This window comes from Anastrepha obliqua, chromosome 5 (assembly GCF_027943255.1).
Source record: "Anastrepha obliqua isolate idAnaObli1 chromosome 5, idAnaObli1_1.0, whole genome shotgun sequence".
Classification (NCBI taxonomy): domain Eukaryota; kingdom Metazoa; phylum Arthropoda; class Insecta; order Diptera; family Tephritidae; genus Anastrepha; species Anastrepha obliqua.
The window spans coordinates 61959357-61986698 of NC_072896.1; the positions used below are offsets into that span (position 1 = coordinate 61959357).

Consider the following 27342-nt stretch of genomic DNA (forward strand, 5'->3'; position numbering starts at 1 on the left):
ACATACATGCGCATACACTAGCTATACCTGATCTGGTATCGCTGTCGGCGATAGAGCACTGTAACCTTAAGATATAAAGGTATTTCCTTCTAGGATTTAGGTAGTGTTTTTTAATCCTTCTCCGGGAATAACTTGAGTATGGACTCTAGTATTTGACTCTTGAAATTCATCGCGTCGTCAACTATTACGTCGTCACAGGGTTGGGCATAGTGCACTAAATAATTAGTGAAATAAGCGGAATTAGTGAATTAAAGATTTAGTGATAATGAAACCTTTATTTTAACTACCACTAAAAATTGGTGATGGTGCAATTTAGTGGTAGTGCAAAATACCCAACCCTGGATGGTCGCCCATTTTGCATTTGTGCATCGGTCCTACACTGTCGTTCTCTACTGTGCAACATTTTCAGATTTCTCGCGACAATTCTTAAGTTGTTCTGATACAAGCTCATACAATCCTAATAGATTCCTAGAAGCTTCTTCCTCTTCCTGTGTCAGGGTGAACAGTGATCTTCTTCTTCTTCTTTGAGTGTTTGTCTCCAGTATCATTTCCTTTAATGACAATGTTACCCGCTACTTAGAGAATCACGTTTGTTAAGCTTTTTAAGGCGTTTTAGTCTCATATTTGACTTTTTAGTCAATTTCAAAATTTTCAAAGTTTTGTGAATATTTGCTGGATGTCACTCCGCAGCATGTTTCATTTCATCTCCGTCACAACATTCATACTTATTTAATTACTATTTTTAGAGTAGTGGCAACGCTATACCAATACAAACCTGGCTTAAAACTTTTTCAAACCGCTTTTGAGTACTTTGTTTGAGTACTTATTTTTTCAAACTATTGTATTTAATTAATTTTAATTAATAAGATAGGTAGTAGTCTTACACAAAAATATTTATTGATATATTAAATTGCGCTATTAATTTAGCTAACTTCAAAATTTTAGGTACCTCTATTAAAAAATATTTTCATATTATTGTTGAATTGTTGGTTGCACATTTCGGACAAAAATCATAATTTCGTATAATGACAATCAACATCTGTCATCAGCTGTTTATGTAAAAATATAATAAAAAGCCCTGACTGAATGGTGAATCACACTACACATTATCTGCGGCGAAAAAAGTTTGATACTTATTTTTTATATGCACACATTATGCATACACATTAAAATGTATGTATGTTTAAGACAGTTTTTAATAGCTACATATGGATGTACGAGCTTAAAAATCAACAGAAAAAAGAGGTTGTCTGTAAAGTCGGTTTACTGACGATAGTTTAACGTGACAACGTCATAAGAAAATACTGATGTAATGGTTACAATTTTCAAAACAAAATTTTAATTTTATTTGTTTTATAGATATTTTTATGGATATAGAGGAGGAGGTAAATGGAATCGCAATGGAATAGGTCAAGTTACATTTACAAAAACGTGAAAAATGACGAAACATTTATCAAATTCATGAAAGATATGTTCAATTTCGATTGTGCTTCAGACGTTAATAAGTCAACAACACTAAGAGGCAACATCATCGATTTGCCTTTTTCAAGACACTTTACACTTGAAACACTCCCTTTCATTTCCTACTTTTTCTATCATCGTCCTATTCTCAACAGAGAAATGGTTCATTACCATGCACACAGGAAGAGCGCATATGCAAATACAAATATGTGAATTTATATACAAATGCGCATATACATACATATATACGCTCACTTAAGTAGGAGAGAGCAAGATGTCGAACGTTGCCTTTCGTTTACTTTGTCGTTCGTTTCGCGCTTTCGCTTGCAGTTCATTCAAGGTAACGACGAATGAGCAAGGTAATGACACATTTTTTCGTGCGTGCAGCCGCCTAAATCGAATTATAAGACGTTATCACGTCAAAAAGCACACGGAGGCACAGCTATTATTTAAGACAAAATATTGTATGTAACGAAATGGAGGAACTCAAAATGAACCATCTACAAGCAACGATAATTCAAATTAATGACACTCATGGCCTATTGACTATATCAGCTGTATACTGTTAATAACAAAATAAAGCATTATGTCGACTACCTAAAGACACTTGGAAACAAATTCATAGCCGGAAACAAATTCAAGACTGACCAATACTAAAGGGAAAGCACGCAGTGGTAACAGTTGGCAATTCTCTCAAACACAAAACCTGCAAATACTGGCTGTGCCTTTGGTGGGAGGTATTATTAGTGTGCGCTTCTGCTCGCACTTGACACACTGTAAATAAATCAACCATTATTCTCCGCAACTCTCGTGCATTTACAAGGCATATTTACATTACACATTTACATATGGTATATGGGGCAGCGTGCAACGTAAAACCGTTAATCGGCTTTCAGCAATTTTAAAGGAATCAGCTGACATAAATGGGGTTATGACAGCAATTTGTTTAAGACAAAGTTACTCTCACTATTTTGTGTCGAGAAGTCACACCTAGTAACATATCACTCTTGGATTTTTGCTTACATCACCACACAATCTTGGTTTTATTCATGGTTCTAAATTAAATGAAATTCAATTTAGGATAAAGCAGAATACAAAGCAATAAGCGATTCTGATCAACGAACTTCGAGGATCTCAACACAAATATAAATATGAATGGTTTTTTAATTGCAGTGCGCTGTATACGTATTAACAATTTACAATAACAAATATTAGATAATTTAGCGGATTAGTAACAATATAATGCATATGGGCATGTGCGATATTATGTTAGTTAGTTTTTCGTTCTCGGATTTATATAACGTAAAGATAACATTCAGAATTTTACTCACCTTTTTTAAGAAGATTTGACACATGTGGGTTGCGAATTTTTGTGCTAAGGGATGAGCAATTCCAACGATGCCATAGAAACTATTAATTATAATTATGTTGTTTAAAATAAATTTATTAGTTTAGTATATCGAAAACATTCTATACCTGTAATTGGCATTCACGAATCGCCATACCGAGACCCTCAAGGGCTGCATTTGCTACATCACTGGCTTTATAGCAAAGTTCAAGTTGATCCTTAGTTAATCCAGGCACCGAGCGACAAGTCGCACGTCCATCAGGTGAACAATGAAACCTATACCAAAATATAATAATATATGTAAGTACCTAAGTACCAGAAGATAAGACATAATAGGCCTTAAAAAAGTCAATGATTATTAGTCTTGGGCCGAACTCTTGAACTGAATAAGAATTTAGAATTGTCATATTCTTCCTACACATTTAAGTTTATTTTCTTTTGCAGCAGTGCTGGCAATTTCAGTTAAACGATGAGATAATGAAGTGAGCAACGCATCGCAACATGTAATGTCAATGAATTTATTATAAGTGCATAAAGTGAAAAGTCTCTACCTTAGATTGCAGAATTGACCTGTTTATGCAATTAAACCGATTTTAATTTCTTGTTAAGATTTTTAATAAACATGTTCATAATAATTAAACCAAAATATTTAATTAAAACGTATAACATATGGTATAGCCACAAATTTACCTATACAATATATATGGTGAAAAGACTTTTAGAGGTTTACTACCTAGCAGACCGTTATTCGGCTCTGAGTGAATTTTACAGATGGGCTTACGTCACTTGGGATGTGCTTAACAAAATTTAGCTTGTGTTACTGATATACGAAAAAAACATCTCATAACGAAAATCGATAAGACAAAATCAGCTGTTTGATTAACATTTCGATTATCTCAAGCTAAACGACAACAATTTTGTCGTGGTTAAATTAAACGAGAAAACAAGTACAATAGTTTGAATGAAAAATTTTATATTCCATTAACAAAAACGGGGCAAACGCGAATATGTTCTTTGAGTATTTGGATTATGACTTATCGCTTGCAGAGGAGACAGTGAACCCTTAACCAACGGATCGATGATTGCTCCGGGATGTAGAGAATCCTTTCCATTTGGCTTGATTTTGCTACGTTAGCCGTAGCATACATGCAATCAACCGTGCCATGTTTTGCGCAAGGGTGAGGTTTTCTATGACCCAAGTGGAGCGGCAAACGGCAGAAGAAAGTTTTGGAAACTGTAGAAGCAGAAAATCGTCGAACACGCAAAACACTTGTCTTATTTATGCCCCCACAAACAAACTAAACTTGCTACATTGCTAAAACCATGAACATATCTTCCAGATGAGTGTACGAACATAAAAAAATAATAATCGAAAGTCCAATGTACGTGGCCCGCGAAATTTGAAAATACATCTTATTTTTTTAACAGACCTCGCATGTGGATATGTACAAGAAGTATTAAGCAAATAAAAATAAGAAGCTGACCTGGGAGACACACGTTTCACTGAAGGTGAATCGTGCATTGAAGATTTTTCAGTAATGCCGTAGAGCCTTTGGCAAAACTTGGGGTCTGAAACCTGCTGTGGTCCTATATCCATACGGCACTTATCAGACCAATCATCACTTACGCTTCTGTGGTCTGGTGGCGACGGAGCATGGTTAAGTCCACAATCCGGGAACTATACAGGCTGCAAAGAAGTGTATGTTTATGCATCACGGGTGCCATGAGTACAACCTCTGGTGATGCCCTAAATGCTATGTTTGATTTGCTCCCCCTGGATCTTAAGATACAACAGGAAGCAATAAGAGCAATGTGTAGACTCCATAAATATGGTTTCTGGCACGAAGATGGAACTTCGGGACACAGAGAAATCTTTAAGTTGCTGTCGGAGCAGTATCCACTGTTTTTGGCACCTAAAGATGACCTGATACCCACAGTTTCATTCGGAAGGAAATTTGATGTCATTCGGTTGATGGTCGGCATCATTACAGGACACAACCCATGAGGTCAGCATATGACCATCATTGGAATCATCGAGGACCCGGTATGCTTATCCTGCTTGGAGGAGGCGGATAGCACTGAGCACTTTCTCTGTGAGTGTCCTGCCTTTGCTAGAGCGCGACTACGAGTATTGGGTTTCGATGTCATGGGATTGAGTAATATTCGTTCTCTAAAACTGGAGGATATTTACGGATTTGCCAAAGAATCTGGAAAATTCTCACAGGACTAACTATCTCTATCTCTGTCTCTACTCTTTCCTATCTCTTTTTCTGATACTTTTCTCCCTCCCTCCTTGACTATCTACCCCCTTTCCAGAGCTTTAAATATAATGGGCTTTTTAGCCTGAGTGTTTTAGGAGCCACCAAATCTGCTGGTGCTCCTTGGCTCGACCTCTTCAAATTCAAATTCAATTCAATTCAAGCAAATATTAATTTCAAATAAATAATTATTTTCTTTTATTTAGTTGGTGCAAATATAATTGAAGAAACACTCAAACATACAACTATTCGTTCATTTTGATATTTTATTTAAGAAAGATGCCACTCTCTATCCGTTTGAATAAATAAAAGAAGACAGATACTAAACAGTGTTAGTTAACATAAGTTTGTGAATAGCAAAATTGTTCGCGTAAACGGCAAATACTGTAAACGAAAATTACAATGGTTGAATCGTTAAAAGTTAGAGAATCCAACAGCTGGTACGTTTAGCAACTGTACTTCACGCTTTAATGGAGAGCGTAGTTCCATAAAAGTTGAGGAATTCATTGCCGCAATTTCTGCATTTAAGGCGGTAGAAAAGATAAGAAATGGGAACGCAATTAGCGGAATGCCAATGGTATTAGAGGATGGTGTGGGGTAAAATCAAAAGTCGAGATTTTAATGATGTTATTCGCATGTTTCGTGAATCGTTTTCTCCTCCGAAGCCATCGTGCCGTATGTTGAAGGTTTTGAAAACAAACAACAAAATAATGAGACAACGGACATTTTCATTCGGAAAATGGGCGCACTTCTGCCTCAACTGAATAATGTGCCAGCCGAAGCTAATCAAATTAATATTTTGTTTGGACTGTTGCAAGTGCAAATCCGTGATAGGGTAAACCGTAATAAAATTTCAAATTTCGATAAATTGTTGAGCGAAGCACGTCAAGCAGAGCTATTTTGGCAAGAACGCAAACAGCATATTACTAACAATGACGTTCATCCTAGCACAAGCAGTGTGATGCACTATGGGCTCTGTCGTAAGAAGGGCCATAACATGGTAGAATGTTTTAAAAGGAAGAATGAAGAGGCAAAAGAGAATCACTCTCCAAATATGGCACAAGCAGTAGCCTGAAACCAAAATACGCTTGCTACGGATGTAATGCTTCAGGTATTACTTGCGCTAATTGTCCTAATTGTAGGAAGACACCTACAATTTCAACTGGGCTGGCGAGCTTCAACTCACCATCCACTTCTATTGGTAGGGAAATTCCCATTGTAAACGTACAGCTATTTGGAGTACCTGGCCAAGCTTATTTCGATTCTGGTGCACGAGCGAGCGTTGCTAGGGCAAATGTGAAACGCGTCACGAATTTCGGAGGTAGCGTATACATAATGTGAACTGTGAAGTTTCTCTTCCGGATGGCAGCACATATGCAGTAATTAACAATAAATCCATAAAATAAATCTACCCGTTCACATATGGCAGATTAGCTACAAAATTGACAATCACTTGTCAAGACTGATTTGAAAGGTTTCTCTTCATAGAGGTGTGGTGAAATATTTTAATGTTTTTGGTTCCTATAAAAGTGTCTATGGACACACGCTTTTTTCTGTAATATGAAGGCATAATTAATCTTATACAAATTTTATTTGAATTATGTCTACAAACCTCTTTTCTTTTCCATCTCCATTTTATTTGTTTTTCTTTGACGTTTCTCCTTATATTCGTAATAATAATTTACAATAACACAGAAAACACAACTCAGACTTTTACTTCATTTAGAATCTAGAACACACTCGCCAAAAACAATCATAGAATGTATGACGTGTCTCAGTTTTACAAAGTACACCTTATCGGGGTGCCAGGTCACAGGAATATTACAGGAAACTGCAAAGCAGATGAACTTGTTAGAGTAGCTACAACTCTTGATATCCAATTGGATAAAACGTTGATACCTATGCCCATAGCCACTTGTAAATTACTAATAGATATGCTAAATACAATATGCAAAACCTGGCTACATGCGAACTAAGCAAACAGACATGGCCGAAATGGAACAGCGGACGTGGATAGGTGTATTAACTAGTTATTGTTTAATTGGTAACCACGCCATAGGATTGGGACTCCCATACTCCGATTTTTTTTAGAATCTGTCTCAATACGGAAGAAGAGGAAACAATCAGGCAGCTTCTATGTAAGTGTGAAGGATTAGCCAGAAGGAAACTTCGCACTCTTGGTAGTGCATTCTTAACAGACGTAGCGGATATAGCGTTCCTATGAGCGCTGCCCTCGCCACGAAATAAAAATCGTGCTTGGCGACTTCAACGCCAGGGTGGGCAAGGAGGGAATTTTTGGTCCCACAGTCGGAATTTTTTGTCCCACGGACAGAGGCTGATCGACTTCGCTGGGGCCCGAAACATGGTAGTCTGTAGCACCAGATTCCAGCATAAAAAGATACACTAAGCTACCTGGCTGTCTCCTGATCGAAAAACGCGAAACCAGATCGATCATGTTGTGATAGATGGAAGACACATTTCTAGTGTATTAGATGTACGTACGATGCGAGGACCCAACATCGACTCGGATCATTACCTTGTTGCAGCCAAACTGCGCACCCGCCTCTGTGCAGCAAAAAACGTACATCTACCTACGCAAAGAGTGTTCAACATCGAAATGCCGCAATCACAACAGACAGCCAGAAGATTCGCCACTCGACTCTCACTCGGAGGGCACTGCCCAACAAACCGGCATGCGCGAGCAATGGAGCAGCATTTCTCGTTCCCTACGTACCGCCGCCGAAGAAGAAATCGGATTCCGGCGAGCCCGAAAAAACAATTGGTACGACGAGGAATGTCATGCTGCCGCAGAAAGAAAGGATGCTGCCTATAGAGCCACGCTGCGATCGGGCGCAACGCGAGCCATGTGGGATCGCTACAGAGAGCTGAAAAAGGAAGAGAGACGTATTATCCGACAGAAGAAACGAGAGGCCGAAATACGTGAGTGCGAGGAGCTTGAGATGCTGGCCAATAGGAACAACGCCCGAAAATTTTACCAGAAAGTTCGGCGGCTTACAGAAGGTTTTAAGACCGGGGCGTTGTCCTGTAAGAACAAAGACGGCGATCTGGTGACTGACGTACAGAGCAATCTTAAATTATGGAGGGAACACTTCTCGAACCTGTTAAACGGTGACAGCTGCGCATGTCATAGAGAATGTGAAGATCCCGATACCCCAATCGTTGACGACGGAATTGTCGTTCCGTTACCCGACCATGACGAGGTGAGAATAGCAATATCACGGCTAAAGAACAACAAGCCGGCTGAGCTATTCAAACATGGCGGCGAGGAGCTGGTAAGGTGCATGCACCAGCTTCTATGCAAAATTTGGTCGGATGAAAGCATGCCTGCCGATTGGAATTTAAGTGTGCTCTGCCCAATCCATAAGAAGGACGATCCTGCAATCTGTGCCAATTACCGCGGGACTAGTCTTCTAAATATCGCCTATAAGGTTCTAGCGAGCGCATGGTGTGAAAGGGTGAAGCACACCGTCAACCAACACGAAAATACGCGCCGTCAGAATTGGGAAGGACCTCTCCGAGCCATTTGATACCAAACGAGGTTTCAGACAGGGTGACTCCTTGTCGTGTCACTTCTTTAACCTGATGTTGGAGAGCATCGTACGATCCGCAGAACTTAATCGCTCAGGCACCATATTTTATAAGAGCGTACAATTGTTGGCGTATGCCGATGATATTGACATCATCGGCCTTAACAACCGCGCTGTTAGTTCTGCCTTCTCCAAACTGGATAAAGAGGCAAAGCGAATGGGTTTGGTGGTGAACGAGGACAAAACGAAGTACCTCCTGTCTTCAAACAAACAGTCGGCGCACTCGCGTATCGGCACCCACGTCACTGTTGACAGTTTTAATTTTGAGGTTGTAAAAGACTTCGTTTATTTAGGAACCAGTATTAACACCGATAACAATGTCAGCCTTGAAATCCAACGTAGAATCTCTCTTGCCAACAAGTGCTACTTTGGACTAAGTAGGCAACTGAGCAGTAAAGTCCTCTCTGGACGAACAAAACTAACACTCTACAAGACTCTCATCATGCCCGTCCTAACGTATGGCGCAGAAGGTTGGACGATGACAACATCCGATGAAGCGACACTTGGAGTGTTCGAGAGAAAGATTCTGCGTAAGATTTTTGGAACTTTGCACGTTGGCAACGGCGAATATCGTAGACGATGGAATGATGAGCTGTATGAGCTTTACGACGACATAGACATAGCACAGCGAATAAAGATCCAGCGGCTACGTTGGCTGGATCATGTCGTCCGAATGGATACAAACGCCCCGGCTTTGAAAATATTCGATGCGGTACCAGCTGGTGGTAGCAGAGGAAGAGGAAGGCCTAAAGCATCAATCGTCTCTGGATGGTTCACATAGCATTTGTCCTTAACGGCTCCCCACAAAAAATAGTCCAACGGGCTTAAATCACAGCTCAGAGGGGTCCAATTGATATCGGAATTCAAAAATGGTAGCCAAAAGTTCGAGTGTAACTTTGGCAGTGTGACAAGTCCTGTTGAAACCAAATGTCGTCCATGTCATTCTCTTCAATTTTTGGAGACAACTCGTAGAGCATGTCACGGTAACGCTCGCCATTTACTGTAACCGCGGCTCCTCGCTCATTTTCGAAAAAAAAAATGGCCCGATGATGCCACCGCACCAAACAGTGACTCGTTGTGGATGCATTTGCTTCTCTACAGTAACGTGTGGATTTTCTGAGCCCCAAATCCGACAATTTTGCTTATTGACGTAGTCACCGATGTGCAAATGAGCTTCATCAGAAAAGAAGAAGAAGACTCACCACTTTGGAAATAGGTTTTCAATATTTCCCAATTTTGTTCAAGCGTATAGCGTCTCATTTCGTAAATGTCAAACCTTGAAGTAAATTATGAACACATTTGACATGTCATTTGTGTTACCATTCTCAAAAAAATAGGTGGGTCGAAAAGCAAACGCTATATGGCCCACCCTGTACTAGGAAAACCCAACACGAACATGTTTTATCCAAATTTTATTTATTTAATATATTATTAAAGTCAAACATACAACCATGGATTATTTTTATAATGATTGTCCTTAAGAATAACTGACATAATTACATCGTACATACATAATAGGATTAACAATAAAATCAAAAATAAATAAATAAAATAGCTTGTGGTAAACAAGTTGAAGTTGGGGAAGGTGTTAAAAAAGGGAAGTAAGATAGAAATAGTAGTAGGAGTAGAGATTGGTTGGAATATATTGAAATAAGGAGAAATCATTTGAGTACATTCAGCAATATTCGGCAGGGTAACGAAGCAATTTATGCTTGAATGGTGAGCTCTCTTTTATATACGTGTAATTTTTTGGAGTAAGTTATTTCGAAGACGGACAGAGAACACTAAGTATTTACGTTCAGTCATCAAACAACTGTATATCATCGGGGCTAAGTTTAACGAACGGCAAGATTTTAAAAAGCTTAAGTCGATCTTTGAGGTATCTAGGTTCTGGGATCTTCTGGAGTAACACTAAACATTTAAACATAAGCAAATCGTCAAAAGATACGAAAGCAATTTTTTCGCAAAAACAGAAATGCGGTCATAACGTTTTTTACAGTAAAATTATCTTGTAATGTTATTATACAAAACATTAAGTTTACTACGGCACACACAATCACAATGACAATTTAACTCACAACCATACAGTAACGTTAGTAACTAATACAATTTAGCTAGTAGCAGTCGAATAGTTACTTGTATAAAGTGTTGAGTTGTTCATAAATTTCGGAGCATATCATAGATCATATCGAATATCAAGGTATTTTAATCCACTTTTTCCATGTAAAACAAATCACGACCTTACTGAACGACTTCGATAGTTATACAAGATTTTAACTTTCATATCAGCAATTTTGATACATCGGATAAAGAAAATGGTATTATCTTCTTACAATAAATGATTAACGATGGTAGATCTCTAAATTTTGGTTCAGCTGATGAGTTCTTTCTGTAACTTCCCCTTGGCCAAGCACCAAAATAAATGATTTGCATATCAGGCATACCACGCCAAGAGACTTTTGTATTATTATTATTCGTTATGGAATGAAACATTGTGCGGATTGTCCGCTCCGTAGAACGAAACCAGGAGGCCAAAGATTCTAACAATTAATATGAATTGATTTTGCTAAACCTAATCACCTGCCGCCCTTTTAATATTTAAAATAAGTTGGAACACTCTTTGGCCAAAATCCAGTAGTGAGAATTCAATACAATTCATAAGCATTCCGTGAGTATTTCAGGTATTTGCTCTGCCATTATGGTTGCTTTTATCAGTAAAGGATTTCACGTCCACTTTAGTCGCAATGCTACACTTTCGATTGCTCGTAAAGTGTACAAGCTTATCTAAACTCATCCAGTTGATATTGATAAGGTATCGGTTCATTCTGCAACAGCGATGCGTTGCGAAACACTATCGGTTAATTTATACGCAATCAGTTATTAGCCTCTTTGGCTTAAGTGGATTTTAGAATGCGAAGTATCCACTATCATCCTCATATACGTAAGCACATGTTTATGTGTGTGTTTGTAGATATGTATGGGTATAAAATATTCTCATAAGGTATGAATGGTCATGACCAAAGGTGACTCAGTGAACCAGAATGGAAGTCGAAATACCAATAGCATTGGCCAACTGAAAGGGAACGGCGCATGCGACATACAGTAGCCCATCCATATTAAATACGTGCGGAAAAATAGCGATCGTTATGAAAATTAAGAACTACGAAAAAAATTGCTTTTTCGTGTACATTTATATCAATGTTGTATGTATATATGTAATGGGTCGGTAGTTGGCAATACAAACTTAATTCATTTTTACATTGTGCATAAGTTATAAGGATGTAGGTTTATCTCTTATATGGCAAAATTTCATAAGCTATTTCGTTTTCGTTCGCACACTGTGCAATGATTTTAAGAGTGTATTTTTGTGAAATTGCTGGATTGGTTGCAAACAGTTTCGACTAAATGAATGCTGAGACATTTTTATTGCAGCACAATGTCTTTTATCAGTTTTACTGACATTTGTGCATTGCGTTGAGATTTCCTACTGCAAAGCTGGCTTATGAAGCTGTTAACAAAATGGGTATCAGCTTAAATTCTTTATCGCTATCGTAAAAATACCATGCTGTAATTTTTTTATTCCAATTAAAATGCATTTTCGTTCTTCTTTTGAGCTACGCGCTTCTTATATATATGCATTAGCGGCTGTTTCAAACCGTGAGAAACCATTTAGAAATGCCACAGAACGGAGTTAAATAACGGAAGTAGATAGTTGGAACAAACTTTTGTAGAATGCGTTTCTTTGCTCACGATTTACACAAATTAAATAAAAAAAGTTATTTATTTGAAACGGAACTCGTACGTACAATCACATGCTAAAAGACCTACGAGTATAAGTTCAATACACAAGTAAATCGCTGGTTTCAATTATGTCGAAGCCTAAATACCTATATACATATGTAGTATATTTAAGTCCACAGCAGAAATCCACTAAAAATTCATATAATTTAGAGTATGGAAAATGGGGCGTAAAAAATGTGGGAGCCTGACTTTTGATTTCAGCCCTATTTTTAACAGCAACAAAATTATTGGGGCCTAGAAGTTATAAAGTGTTTTTTTTTTATTTTTTAGTATCTAATAATAACTAAAGCAAATTGAAATCAAAGCATAATAGAGCAGTTGAATACAAGCGAATATAAGAAGTTCTTACGAGTCTAACGTATCTACAGAGTCTACAGAAAAACAGGTACTACAGGGTGGGCCATATAGCGTTTGCTTTTTGAACCACCTATTTTTTGGAGAATGGTAACACAAATAACATGTCAAATGTGTTCATAATTTACTTAACGGTTTGACATTTACGAAATGGGACGCTATACGCTTGAACAAAATTGGGAAATATTGAAAACCTATTTCCAAAGTGGTGAGTCTTCTTCTTCTTTTCTGATTTTCACATCGGTGGCTACGTCAATAAGCAAAATTGTCGGATTTGGGGCTCAGAAAACCCACACATTACTGTAGAGAAGCAAATGCATCCACAACGAGTCACTGTTTGGTGCGGTTTTTGGTCTGGCGGCATCAACGGACCATTTTTTTTCGAAAATGAGCGAGGAGTCGCGGTTACAGTAAATGGCGAGCGTTACCGTGACATGCTCTACGAGTTGTTTCTAAAAATTGAAGAGAATGACATGGATGACATTTGGTTTCAACAGTATGGTGCAACTTGTCACACTTCCAAAGTTACACTCGAACTTTTGGCTAGCGTTTTTGAATTCCGATATCAATTGGCCGCCTCGGAGCTGTGATTTAAGCCCGTTGGACTATTTTTTGTGGGGAGCCGTTAAGGACAAATGCTATGCGAACCATCTAGAGACGATTGATGCTTTAAAACACGAAATCGAAGTTGCCCTTCATAAAATTGGAAATGTGCTTAAAAATTGGGTTGATCGAATGGCCTACTGTAAAGCCAGTCGTGGGAGTCATTTGAACGATATTATTTTTCCTTCATAAATGACAATGTTCAATCTTCAAAATAAAAATAAAAGTTTGAAAAAATATTGATTAGTTTTTGTTTTTATATCCGATTCAAAAAGCAAATTTTACATGGCCCACCCTATACTAAAAAATAAGTGCGTATGCGAAAAGCTCTAATGATGGCCAGGTATTTAAAATGCAGCCATGTCTTTCGAAAGCAGTACCTCCTCAAATCAGGCAATACTTCGTTGGCATCATAGTTGTGTTTTTGTTGACATTTCAGAAAAAAAGTATATGGATTTTCGGACTTCTGATGAACTACGTCTACGAGTTTTACCGGCAACCAGCTATCCTGGGATGCTTCGCCTACTCACGTTAGCTCGCTCTGGAACAGCTGTTCGGAAGCTGCCCAGAGGATACTTGGACTAATCCCGGAAGTTGTGAGCAGCTTGAAACTTATGTAGAAGAATCGTCCTGACCACTCCCAAGTGTAGAACTCCACGCAAGTTGCTGATCGCCATAACTTGCGTGGAGTTCTACATATGGAACCATCCGGCTTGAACTAACTAAAATAATCTTTGAAATCGAATATCTCGAAAGGAATATATTTAAATACATATATATATATTGCAAAGCAATTACAATAAAACCAGTTACTAAATGACTAGGAATTCACTTGGATTCGAAATTAAATTGGAGTCACCACACAAAGGAAAAGGTCATACAAATAAGAGAAAAACTTCGGCAACTTCAATGGTTAGTCAGCACAAAATCCAGACTTACTATACAGAACAAACTGTTAGTGTACAAAACTATGATTAAACCAATCTGTTTATATGGACTTCAAGTGTGGGGAATGGCTAAAAAGTCTCATGTAGTAAAAATTCAACGACAACAATAGAAGATTCTTCGAATTTTCACCATGTCTGACAGGTACACGAAAAATGATGACATCCATAGGACTTCTAATATAGCAACAGTAGACGAAGAAATCAAAAAAATAACAAGAAGGCACTTTGAAAAAATACACACACACAATAATGCAGAAATCAACAAACTTCTTGAAAGGGGGAAAACAAAGACGCCTAAAGAGAACTCGTCCAAGTGACCTAATAAATGCTAGAAAACAATAAATATGTAAAAATAGTTAAATTGCTGTTATATTGTTACACAATTGTAGTTATGTAAAGTGAAACTTGTATTGTATATTATTTATGCCGAATGGGTTGGTGCGAACCAGTGAAATCATCGCGCAGTAGTTCTACTTGTATGGAGCAATGGTCAGAAACCGTTATCTCTGAAATTAAATGAGATTTCGCAATGAAACTTGATGCATTTGTTACACTTTGCCCAGACTAGGTTGGAAATGGAAGAGGCTGAAATCGGAACAAAACTACACCACTTCCATATAACGGTTCTTTTGGAAAATGCAAAAACTGCGATACTTAAGTAACTAACTATTTGAGTCAACTTGTTAAAAATGTAGAAATAAAGTACATTTCCGGCAAACATATTAATTTCGTGTAAATTCTATTCTTCTATTCTTCGAGTTCATCCCTCTGTCAACGGATCAGTGTATACCCTCGTTTAGTCCAACCGGAACCTTCTCCACTTATATTCCGTCAAAGGAAGAGTGGACGGAGGGCTACACTTGGGGGCAGGGCCTGGTGAACTTGTTCACGGATGGATCGAAGTTGGAAGGAAAGGTTGGCGGAGGAGTATTTTGCGAGGAGCTCCCCATCAGACTCAAATTCAGGCTACCGGACCACTGCAGTGTGCTCCAGGCAGAGGTAGCCGCAATCAAGGAGGTAGCCGCAATCAAATAGGCAGCCGATTGGCTGCTCAAATGCGTATTAACGGTCAAGAAAGTAAATATTTACTCCGACAGCCAAGCGGCAATAAGGGCCCTCGGGCCTATGACGGTGCATTCGGAATTGGTCAAGGAATGCTTGACCTCGCTTTCGACTGCGTCCGAATTTTTTAACATCAGCCTCATCTGTGTTCCTGGTCACAGCGACATTGCTGGAAACTGTGAGGCAGATGAGCTGGCCAGACAAGGGACATGCGAGGTGATTTCCCCGCGAAGGGAGAGAATTGGGATCCCCCTGACTAGCTGTGGTCTGCTTCTGGAAAGATGGGCATCGCACCAACTCATCGAGCGCTGGGCAAGTACACAAACGTGTAAGGTTGCGAAATCCTTCTGGCCACGTGTGGACCGGAGGCGCTCGGGCGAGCTTCTGAGGCTAACAAAATATCAGCTCTCTAATCTCGTGGATTCTCTCACAGGACACAATGCGCGAGGAATGCATGCTGTGAGACTTGGAATCACCTCGAGTCCCTTTTGCGCTGGATGTATGGAGGATGAAGTAGAATCATCTCAGCACCTTCTCCTTAGCTTCCCTACTCTGGCGGAGCTAAGATCTAGGCATCTTGGCTCCTACTTCTTTGCCACGCCTGCTGATATAGCTGGCGCTGACATTAAAAATCTGATGAATTTCATCAGCAGCATAAAGCGGTCGACGCAAACATAGTCATCGTTCGTAATCCGCACGCTTCTAACCATCCTAGCACCACCTCTCCTCGCCCTCTCCCTGTATCCCATCGGTCTTTCTCTCCCGCCTCACCCCTCCATAATGGCATCACAAAGGACGAATCTTTCTTCGTCCAAGTGTGCCCATTCCCTGGGCAACCATATCAACCTAACCTAAATTCTACAACACAAAATGAGCGCTGTAATTACTGATGAAATATATGTAACTCAGTAACCGTTTAATCAATTTCAGCTAGTACCCGTGTTGTTGTTAGCCCGCACAACTTATGGAAATCAGACAATAACACGCTTCCAAATAACGATATTTTCGAAAGATGGAAATTCTGCGATATTCATCTGTACAATTGCAGAGTTTGCTGCCAAGAAAGCTATTGCAAAATATTTGAAATATTCAGTTGGTTTTAATAAGAAGATTCTTCTTCTTCTTCTTAATTGTCGCGATAACTGCTTACGCGATTTTGGCCGAGTTTAACAAAGCACGCCAGTCGCTTCTTTCTCCTGCTAACGGGCGCCAATTGGACACACCAATGATACCGCATCGAATACTTTCAAAGCCGGAGCGCTTGTATCCATTCTGACGACATGACCCAGCCAACGCAGCCGTTGGATATTTATTCGGTGCGCTATGTCTATGTCGTCGTAAAGCTCATACAGCTCTTCGTTCCATCCCCTGCGATATTCGCCGTTGCCAACGTGCAAAAGTCCAAAAATCTTCCGCAGAATCTTTCTCTCAAACACTCCAAGCGTCGCTTCATCGGATGTTGTCATCGTCCATGCTTCTGCGCCATAGGTTAGGACGGGCATGGTGGGAGCCTTGTAGAGTGTTAGTTTAGTTCGTCGAGAGAGGACTTTACTACACAATTGCCTACTTAGTCCAAAGTAGCACATGTTGGCAAAAGAGATTCTATATAATAAGAAGATTCACTGTGCACAAATTAAGGTAATCCGCGTACTTTTTAGCTCTTAACTCGGATTAAAAACTAATTTCGGCGTTGAATTTTTATATTTTTATAAGTTTAGACATTTTACCTATTCATTCATATTTTAATGTATATGTAATATATAATATTTGCAATATATGCAATCTATTTATTGTATTTTATTATTTTTTATAATTTATGAAACATAAATATTCAAATTTTTACCAAAAACAAAACCAGTTTCTGCTATCTTTATAAATATAGAGAAAATTTGAATTACCTTTAATTTGATATCTTATTTGGCTTGATCGGCTGAGCGATTATCCAGACATTAAAGATTTTAATAATATACGTATTTTTCTACTCCGCTAGGTACATGTGCTACACGGGCCTTCTCGGTCCGTTGACTCGTTGGCATAACTATAGAAAAATTCAGAAGATATACTCGTATACGCTTTAAAATAATGGTAATATTATATCTATGCTAGCGAGGCGCGCTAACGAAAAAATGATACCTTGTGAAGCCCACACAAGAGGAAACAGATTGGACGCGATAAAAACCGGCAAGGAAAACATGGATGAAAACGAATTTGACATGACTTGACGGTGAAGATGAAGAAAGCGCGGTTTAACAATAAATTAATTGAAAATGGAAGGTCAAAACTTGCAATGTTATGGTGATCTTATAATTATGGGACACACTTTATATGTAACAGAACTCTATGGCATGTAAAATATATGCGTTTGATTTATATCAAATTAAAGATAATTTTCAATTTCATATTAATAAAATCAGTAGTATTCTAATTAGTAATTTATTTTATATGTGCGTATGTCATCCAAATCTAAAATGCTAAGCCAATAAAAAAACAAAATACATTCAAAGGCGCAGACGAAGCGGCCATGATTATTTAAGTCACGATCGCGATGTATAGCAACAAGAGCAAACTTCAAAATGAGTGCAAGTTCATATTGCAAGTGTCCAGTACTTTCATTCATAAAGCGCTCCCTCTGCATCCACCTCACGCGCCTGAGCCGTCCATATACCAATTTTCCTCGACGATGACCAAACTTCCAAATCTAAAATTGAAGACATCACCTATGACCAGCAGTGAACATCGAAATATTTCTTATTATTTAGAATTTATTGCTAGTTTGCCATTATTTGGTACATCTTGAATGTTTGGCATATACCTTCTGCTCAAATATGAACGAGACGTTATCAATAAAACGGTCCGCGGATGACATATGGCAAAAATAAATTTTTTGTTTTTTGGTAGGACTATTATAAGCTTACATGGCAAATTTCATCGTGATATGTCACATAGTTTGTTTTCTGTGCTACTGTAAACAAGTCAAGCTCGAGTGTGTTCTTCGAATTCTCTTTTATGACTTCAATTGTCTCAAAATGTTTTCCACGGAGCGGCAACTTGAGCTTGGGAAACAGGAAAAAGTCACATGGAGCCATATCAGGCGAATACGGTGCTTGGGGAACGATATTAACATTATTTTTGTTCAAATAATCGCGAACAAGACGTGATGTGTGAGCTGGTGCATTATCGTGATGCAAGAACCATGACTTGTTGTCCCACAATTCCTTCCTTCTAAGACGAATGTTCCTTAATTTTTGAGCGACTTTGGCGTGGTTTTTTGGGTTGATGTACGGCCCTCTTTGAACGATTTGTTCCACTGGAAAACACGTGCACGTGCCCATAGGTTGTCTGCAACCCCAGAGGTTGTCTGCAACATTTTTAAGGCGTCTGAAGCCGAAATTTTGTTGGAATAACAAAATTTCAAACAAATTCTTTGTTCAACTTGAATTTCCATCGTTAAATTCAAAGAACACACTCGAGCTTGACTTGTTTACAGTAGCACAGAAAACAAACTATGTGACATATCACGCTGAAATTTGCCATGTAAGCTTATAACAGTCCTACCAAAAAACAAAAAATTTATTTTTGCCATATGTCATCCGCGGACCGTTTTATTGATAACGTCTCGTTCATATATGAGTAGAAGATATGCATGTAAAGATGTCTTCGCAGTATTAAGACCTCGTCGACCTCCTCCTCCTACTTGTGGTGTGCGTCTTGATGTTGTTCCACAAATGGAGGGCCTACAGTTTTAAGCTCATTCCGACAGTAGCTGTTTTTTATGAGGAGGAGGAGCAAAATTTATATTCATACACGTTTGCTTTCAATTAGCAAGTAATATAGAACGATTTTTTTGTAATTTTAATCATGGGACGTAAATCGACTGAATTGTCCAATGAAATGAAAAATTCAATCATAAACATCCAAAAGTATCGCGATTTATTGATAAAAAATGCTAAACCAGTAAAACGAAGTGTTTCTATTATTCAATAAATAGTAATGGTATATAAAAATACCGGCGAATCAATAAAAAAGTAAGGAATCAGAACTGGTCGCTATTTAATTGACGAATGCAATCTTTTATTCGACGCTAAATTTTTAATCATTTTACTATAAGTGCTGTAAAATTTGCTGCCATTTGACAATCGGGAATCGAGATTAGTGTTACTACTCAAACAGTGTGAAATTACGTTCGAAAATCGGATTTAGATGCCAAACAGTTAGAAGAAAACAGCATAAATCGGAAGCGTCGGCTCAGCTTCGTAAAACAGTACTTAAATAAAGGAAATCGTTACTGGAAAAGAGTTATTTTTAGCGATGAATGTAAATTTAACATGAAAATGTCAGATGGTCGGATTTAAATTTAATGATAACCTAACACTAATTTAGATCGATGCAATTTCATATCCACATTTAAGCAAGGAACCACGCTTTACAGATGGAATTATAAACGTAAGGTAGGTTAGGTTAGGTTGAAGCGATTGTCCTGTGAAACACACTCAGGCTCATAGCCCATTGTGATGCCTCGTGGGGAGCTTGTCCCTATCTCTCCTAAAACCAGTGTGTGTTTTTCAAAAATTTTAAAATATCTCTGATTTCTATAGAACTGAGCTCTTCTAACTCATTAAAAAATTGTCTACCCAGAATAGTAAACCTGCGTCTGGATAGAGTAGGTGCGAGATTATCTCTTCCTCATCTTCATCTAGACAACTTCTACAGAAGTCATGTGTTTGCACACCCATCCTTTGGGCGTGTCTACCTATTAGGCAGTGCCCCGTTATGACTGAGATCAATGTGCTAAGACTGTGTTTATTTTGGCTTAGCAGAGATTCTGGGCGTTTAGCATTTAGAGTCGGCCATAGTTGACGGGCGATTTTGCAGGTTGCTTCATTTCGCCATCTTTCGTTTGCTTTCTTTACAATTTCTTCAAGGATGTGTAGCTTACATATTTGTAAGGGTATCCCTATGTCATTATCTATGTGCTCGTCAGACAATTTAGTGCTGAGTCTTGCTAGTTCATCGGCTCTACAGTTACCCTCAATGTCGCGATGGCCAGGAACCCATGTTACCTTTAGGTGAAATGACTCAGCCGTCTCGTTAAGAGATGTGCGGCATTTCATGGCTACCTTGGAGGTTGTCGACTGTTTTGTGAGGGATTTTATCGCCGCTTGGCTATCAGTGAAAATGTAGATATCATTTCCGGATATCGCATCACACTGTATCAATGTCGCGGCTTTTATTATTGCCATCAGTTCAGCCTGAAAGACACTACAGTAGTCGGGGAGCCGAAAACTGAAGGACATCCCCAGATGTTCAGAATATACACCTCCGCCCACCCTGTCCTCGAGCTTTGAGCCATCTGTGTATACATGGATGGACTCGCCCTGTCTCACGTCGTCCCGTTCCCACTCTTCCCTTGAGGGTAGTAATGGCAAGTATAGGCGGGAGTGCATAGTCCACCAGTCCGGGAAGCCCCAAAGTGCTAGCCAGGATTTTACCGTGGCCATAATCCGTGTTTGACCACTTGCTTAGAGTGTTCAGCCTTATTGCCGCACTGCGTGCGTTATATATTGCCTGCAGATCTACCGAAAGGAGGTTTAATGTCGCATATAATGCTTTCGATGGGGTGGCTGACAAGACGCCGGTTATCAGAACAGATGCTAGTCTTTGCACCTTGTCAAGTTTCTTGATGTTCACACCCTTCTGAAGGGCATCCCACCATATTACAATACCGTAGTAGAGAATTGGCTTAACCACTGCTGTATAGAGCCAATGTATCATTCTGGGTTCCAATCCCCATTTCTTCCCAATAAGCCTTCCGCAGGAGTACATTGCGGTCATAGCTTTAGGTGCTCTGTCTGCGACTGTGAGCCCCCAATTTAGTTTCCTATCTAGTATAAGTCCTAGATATTTTGCCCTTTCTATTACTCTAAGTGGTTTCCCTCCTAGGAATATTTGTTGAAGAGTAGGTGTTTTGTATTTCCTACTAAAAAGTATCAGATCCGATTTTTCCAGATTTACCTCTAGTCCTCGACTTTTACGTAGGTAATATATAGGTATTTTAAAACAAACTCTTGCCGAAAGTGCAGAAAATTTAAGATTGGGACACAATTTTATCTTGTGGTAAATTGAAAAAAATCCTTTAGGAATTATGATATAATTTCAGACCTGAAAAGAATTATAAACGTATAATGGGCAAAAATATCTCCCTTTCGATACCGCTGGTACAAATGTATACCATAATCATGACACACAACTAATTTTTCAAAGTATTTTAATTTACAGATTTCAGAGGAAAATGAAAATTTTACACATCGATTAAAGTAACAAAAGTTATCTGTTTCATTACAGAATTTAGAACTTTATTTAATACATAAAGACAATCTTTAGCATGAACTTATTTTCAGGCGTTTCAAGATGATAAGACACTGTTTAATTAAAATTAAACTAGATAAAAAAAAAAAAAAAATTTCTGCCGTCTAGAATACTTTAGTATTCTATGGAAGCACCATTTGTTTTAGCGACACAAAATAACCTTTTTTTCATCGATTCTGCTAACATTTTAAGTAAATTTACATCTAGAGAATCCCATTCTGCTTTAATTGCCGTTTTAAGCTCGTTGGTGTTGTCAAATTGGCGATTGTTGACCTCTTCTGACTAATACACCCCAAATACTTTTTAATGGGTTTATGGGTTTGTCTTGCTAAAAAACGAAGGACACTTCCCGATTATTCTGAATAAAAGGAAGGAGACTATTTTCCAAAACGTTTTTGTAGTCCCCACTATTTATTCGCGATGATGTAAACTGTATATCAAGAGTTGCTTTCGATTTAAATGCACCCCAAACCATAACAGAACCTCCACCGAAATTGCGTTTGGAAAATAAGAGGGTGCTCTTGCGCAAATCTCTCCAATAATTAAAAAAAAACCATCGGGTCCATCAAAGTTCTAATTTTTTCATCCGAAAATAAGCGGTTAAGTTTTAAGGGCCGGTGTTGATTTTTAATACAATACAATTTTTTAAGAAATTATTGCCATTTCTCTTGACTATGATAATAGTGGCATGGCTCAATTATGTATGGAGCAAAATATCGGTCAAATAGCCGCCGCGGCCTCGGCGGCAAACCTCCATCCGACGGCTCAAATTTTCGATGACGCTGAGGCATAATTGAAGTTCTATGCCGTTACTGTGCCGAATTATCTCATCCTTTAGCTCTTGAATTGTTGCTGGCTTATCGACGTACACCTTTTCTTTCAAATAACCCCAAAGAAAGAAATCCGACAGAGTCAAATCACATGATCTTGGCGGCCAATTGACATCGCCGCGACGGGAGATTATTCGGCGATCAAATTTTTCGCGCAAAAGAGCCATTGTTTCGTTAGCTGTGTGACAAGTGGCACCGTCCTGTTGAAATCACATATCGTCCACATCCATATCTTCCAATTCGGGCCATAAAAAGATCGTTATCATCTCACGTTAGCGAACACTATTCACAGTAACTGCCTGACCGGCCTAATTTTGGAAAAATTACGGCCCAATGATTCCGCCGGCCCATAAACCGCACCAAACAGTCACTCTTTGTGGGTGCATTGGCTTTTCGGAAATCGCTCTTGGATTATCATTCGCCCAAATGCGGCAATTCTGCTTATTAACGAATCCACTGAGGTGAAAATGTGTCTCGTCACTGAAGATGATTTTCTTCACAAAGTGCGCGATATGCATTTAGATTTGAACGCTCGTTTTCATAATAAGCCTGAATAACCTTAACGCGTTGCTCGATTATGTACCTTTCCATGGTTCAAATTGAGTTAGTCTGAAATTAAAAAATGTCAAATGAAATGCAGAAAAAAAATTGACATTCAACAACCGCCCTTGAAATTTAACCACCCTTTATAATTAAAAATAATAAAGAATTTGTTTGACTTCATAAATTTGGTTTCGATTTATGATAGGCGGTGCTGGTACATACATGTACCATATAAAAATGCGGATGGTACATATGTGCCCATGAGCCCCACTCTAAGCTTTATCGCAGTGGAAATATATTGACATAGTTGGTCTTCTAAAACGTCTCTTTGCATTAACCTGTTAAAATTTGTAGCAGAACTTACCTACTCGAAAGCCGTAGCGAAAGAGTTAAAGCAGTTTTAAAAGGGAAAAGATATTACATACTAAGTTCATGTTCACGTGAAATGGCTGTCAATTTCCCTTACCGTGAAACACATATCGCACCCTAAATACAAAAGGGTCACAACTCAAAATGTTCCTTATGCTCAAATATGAATGAGACGTTATCAATAAAACGGTCCGCGGATGACATATGGCAAAAATAAATTTTTTGTTTTTTGGTAGGACTGTTATAAGCTTACATGGCAAATTTCAGCGTGATATGTCACATAGTTTGTTTTCTGTGCTACTGTAAACAAGTCAAGCTCGAGTGTGGAAAATTTTGAGTTGTGACCCTTTTGTATTTAGGGTGCGATATGTATGTGTGGAATTTCATATGTATTTCACGGCAAAATAGTACTCAGTTCATGCCGTGAAAACACCACGCAATATGTCAGCAACATAATGCCAGCAAAATTTGCTTGACATTTAAAATTGAGCGAGCAACTGTCGTCTTTAACGGTCTGCTCGACGACTGCCCACATTTTGAACAAATCAGAAAATATATTGTACATATCAAAAATGTTAGAATTTCTTGATAAATCAGGATTGAAAAATTTGATTTCATGTTTTCTCCCCTTACATAGCTACTATATTTTTACCATAGTCTTAATTTATTAAGTTTTCTAGTCTACCTTCTACATGTAAGACCCTTAAGCTAACTATCTGTTAATTTTACATCAGCCAGTGCTCCTTTTTATAAATGGAATAATTATATTATTTATTATTAACTTCAATTATTTTTTGTCGGATGTATCGACATTTTCTTTAACTTCAGAAATGCCTGCACGAAATCGTCGAAACCAAAATTGCACGTAATTATCTGTTACAGTATCGGCATTATAAATACTATTCACAATTTCAGCGGCCAGGCTTGCATTTCACATCTGCAAATAAATAAAAAATTGAGCGAATATTGACAGTTCGTTAAAATTGAAAAACTGTCTAGAATTTTAAATTTTCACATATCGTTAGAACAAGTAAGTTTACTTAAAAATATCAACTTTCAAAACTTATAACGTTTGATACTTTATTTTGTGTATAGAGGAGACAGCAAGCGGCAGTGTAAGTATTCAAGCAAAGTAAACAAATGACATTTTTAAGCCAAATGTCTTCGAAAAGAGTGTAAGCAAATCTTTTTTATATTTTGTTTGGGCCACTATAACGTCTTAAATATTAAAATGCATAACTCCAATAATAATGTAATACTTTATATAAAAGACTTAACAAAATTATGCAAACATTTTACGTATTTATTTTACTGTGGCAATCGCGATTTTGATCACCGACTGACGTCACCAATTGGAATAATATAAAACAACCAAAAAGAAGAGAAATTACTTGGTTATAAAAAAGAAATCCAATTTTTTTTCCAAAAATTTTGCACAAATAGTTAGTTTAAAAACAGTTAATGGGCTCTCTGGCGATGCTTCGACTACTAACATGTCGGCCAACTTCGATTATTTTTTGTCGGTTTTATCGGCATTTTTTTTTTACTTGAGAAATGACTGCACAAAATCGTCAAAACTAAAATTGCACGTAATTAGCTGTTATAGTATCGGCACTATACATACCATTCACAATTTCAGCGGCCTGGCTTGAATTTTCGCCTTTATCGAAGTAAAACTGTAAAATGTACCGAATCTTCTCTTTATTGTCTTTCATAGTTAACACCCTGTAACTCACAATTGAATGAAACAACAAAAAAGAGCAAAAGAGTTTTTTTGGCGTGAAATGTCACCTTTATAACTTTAAATTGTCTGATCGATACTTTATGAGATATCGATCACTATCTATAGCCATCTATCGAGAAAATAATGGACTTCTTTTTCCCACAAACTAATATGTATATATATATGTATGTATATAAATATATACACATGTTCGGTATGTGACAAATTCAAAATTCAACGTTGATATCGATTGTCACATTGTCAAATTTTCACACAGTGAGTCTTACTGAACTTTGATGTAGGTACACCTTGAGAAAGAAGAATATGAAGGAGCAAAAGAATTGATTTTGCACCTAAAAGGTGATACCAAAATGAAGGTGATACCATATTTTTCCTAAATTAGTTTGACGTCTACGTTAGCAAAGTCGAAAATTTTGATAGCATCTACTAGCTTTTTGACAGCTATGCCGGCAACAGTTCTTATTGCAATGAAGCGGTCTTAATTTATTTTCTAATTTGGAGTTAGTATTTAGTTCCTTATCATGTTGGTCGCCGTGCCTTACCCATCTCATGGGCCCATCACGAACTAAGTGGGAAGCTCCATATGGGGATTGGCCAGCCATCCATCAGCAGAGCGGCAGAATTGGTGGCCATTCAATCACCACGCAGAGATCAACGTACCGACGATAGTCCCCCTGATATATCTTTACCCTTTATTAGGAGTTTGGCCAAGCTCCTCCTCCAATTTGCAGAGTGCATCATGATGTTGTTTCACAAGTGGATTGGTTTAAAGTTTTATGCTGCTTCCGAACGGTAGATGGTTTTATGAGGAACTTTTTCGTGCTAGAAACGCAAAAATCCCAACAGGCTGATTTGTTTTAACGTTACAAGGTCTTACTTGGCATTGATATCGCGTGGTACTCAGTAAGAGTGGAGAATATTTCCCAACACCAATGCGATGCAGAAATTGCCAACTGCTCGGATACACTATCAAAAATGCAACAACATCCCCACTTGTGAGAATTGTAATATGCCCCACACAATCCCGAATTATGCCAACGTACCATGTGCGCAAATTGTCTAGGCTCTCATTCAGCTTCTTACAAACACTGCCGCTTATATTTGCAACAAAAAGAAACACTCAAAATTAAAACACATAACAAATGTAATTATAAAAAAGCTAATCGTCTGTACAAAATCCATAGTCCCACACACGTTAACTCAAAACAATCTTAAGCATCTGTTGCGAGCTCCACTCAACTCAAACTTCATCTCTCTTTTTAACTGTTCAAATAACTCCAACGACCCATCTCGTCTCAATCCAATCACAACTCTCACTCTAACGGACCCAATAAATCATACGATTTGATCCAAAATACCAATAATAACTACAACCCAACATATCTGCAAGGACTCTTCGCTTCATTCATTACTTCATACAACTCTCCTTCTTTCCCTACTCACAAATAGATACTACACACACGGTAACTCCGCAATCTCTTTCGATACGTAACTCTTATTCCAAATCAACACCCAACTTCTCTTCACTCAATAACGAGCACAACATTGCTGCTACATGCCCTTCAAAAAACGCCATATCTCTTTCATCTAACGTCAATCCAACAAAAAACATTCTCTAACAACCATCTCTTAAGAGCACTTGAAATGTGTATATTCAAATCTAGGCAACAAATTAAATAATGTCAATGATTCTCAATACGCTTCAATGGGAAATGAAGGGATATTTTAGCAACTACATATAATTAGAAACTTTGATCAAAGACCGTAGACTTAATTCAATTATTATCTAACATTACCCCCCCCCCCCCCCCCTGCTTTTCTCTGTGGAAATTTAAATGACTGGAGTCCACTATGGGGCTCACTAATGGCCAATAGCACTGGCACTATAGTCAAAGACTTCATACTTAATTCCAATTTAGCAATTCTAAACAAAAATAGCCCAACTCACTTTTCTATAGACAAAACCTTTAAGCATATATACCTAACATTATGTTCCCCGCAATTACATCCGCTCGCCTCATGGCTCATCTTAGGTGATCGGCACAACA

General features: G+C 38.2%; 1 protein-coding gene across 1 annotated transcript in view; it reads right to left on the minus strand.

Annotated features, from left to right (window-relative positions):
- Positions 1–27342, minus strand: part of LOC129248797 (protein Wnt-10b) — a 167697-nt gene that overhangs the window by 80450 nt on the left and 59905 nt on the right. Inside the window, exons 3-4 of the mRNA XM_054888413.1 lie at positions 2938–3085; positions 2793–2871 (exon numbers count right to left, since the gene is read on the minus strand). Of these exons, the coding sequence (XP_054744388.1) occupies positions 2793–2871; positions 2938–3085 (227 nt within the window). The remainder of the gene's footprint in view (positions 1–2792; positions 2872–2937; positions 3086–27342) is intronic.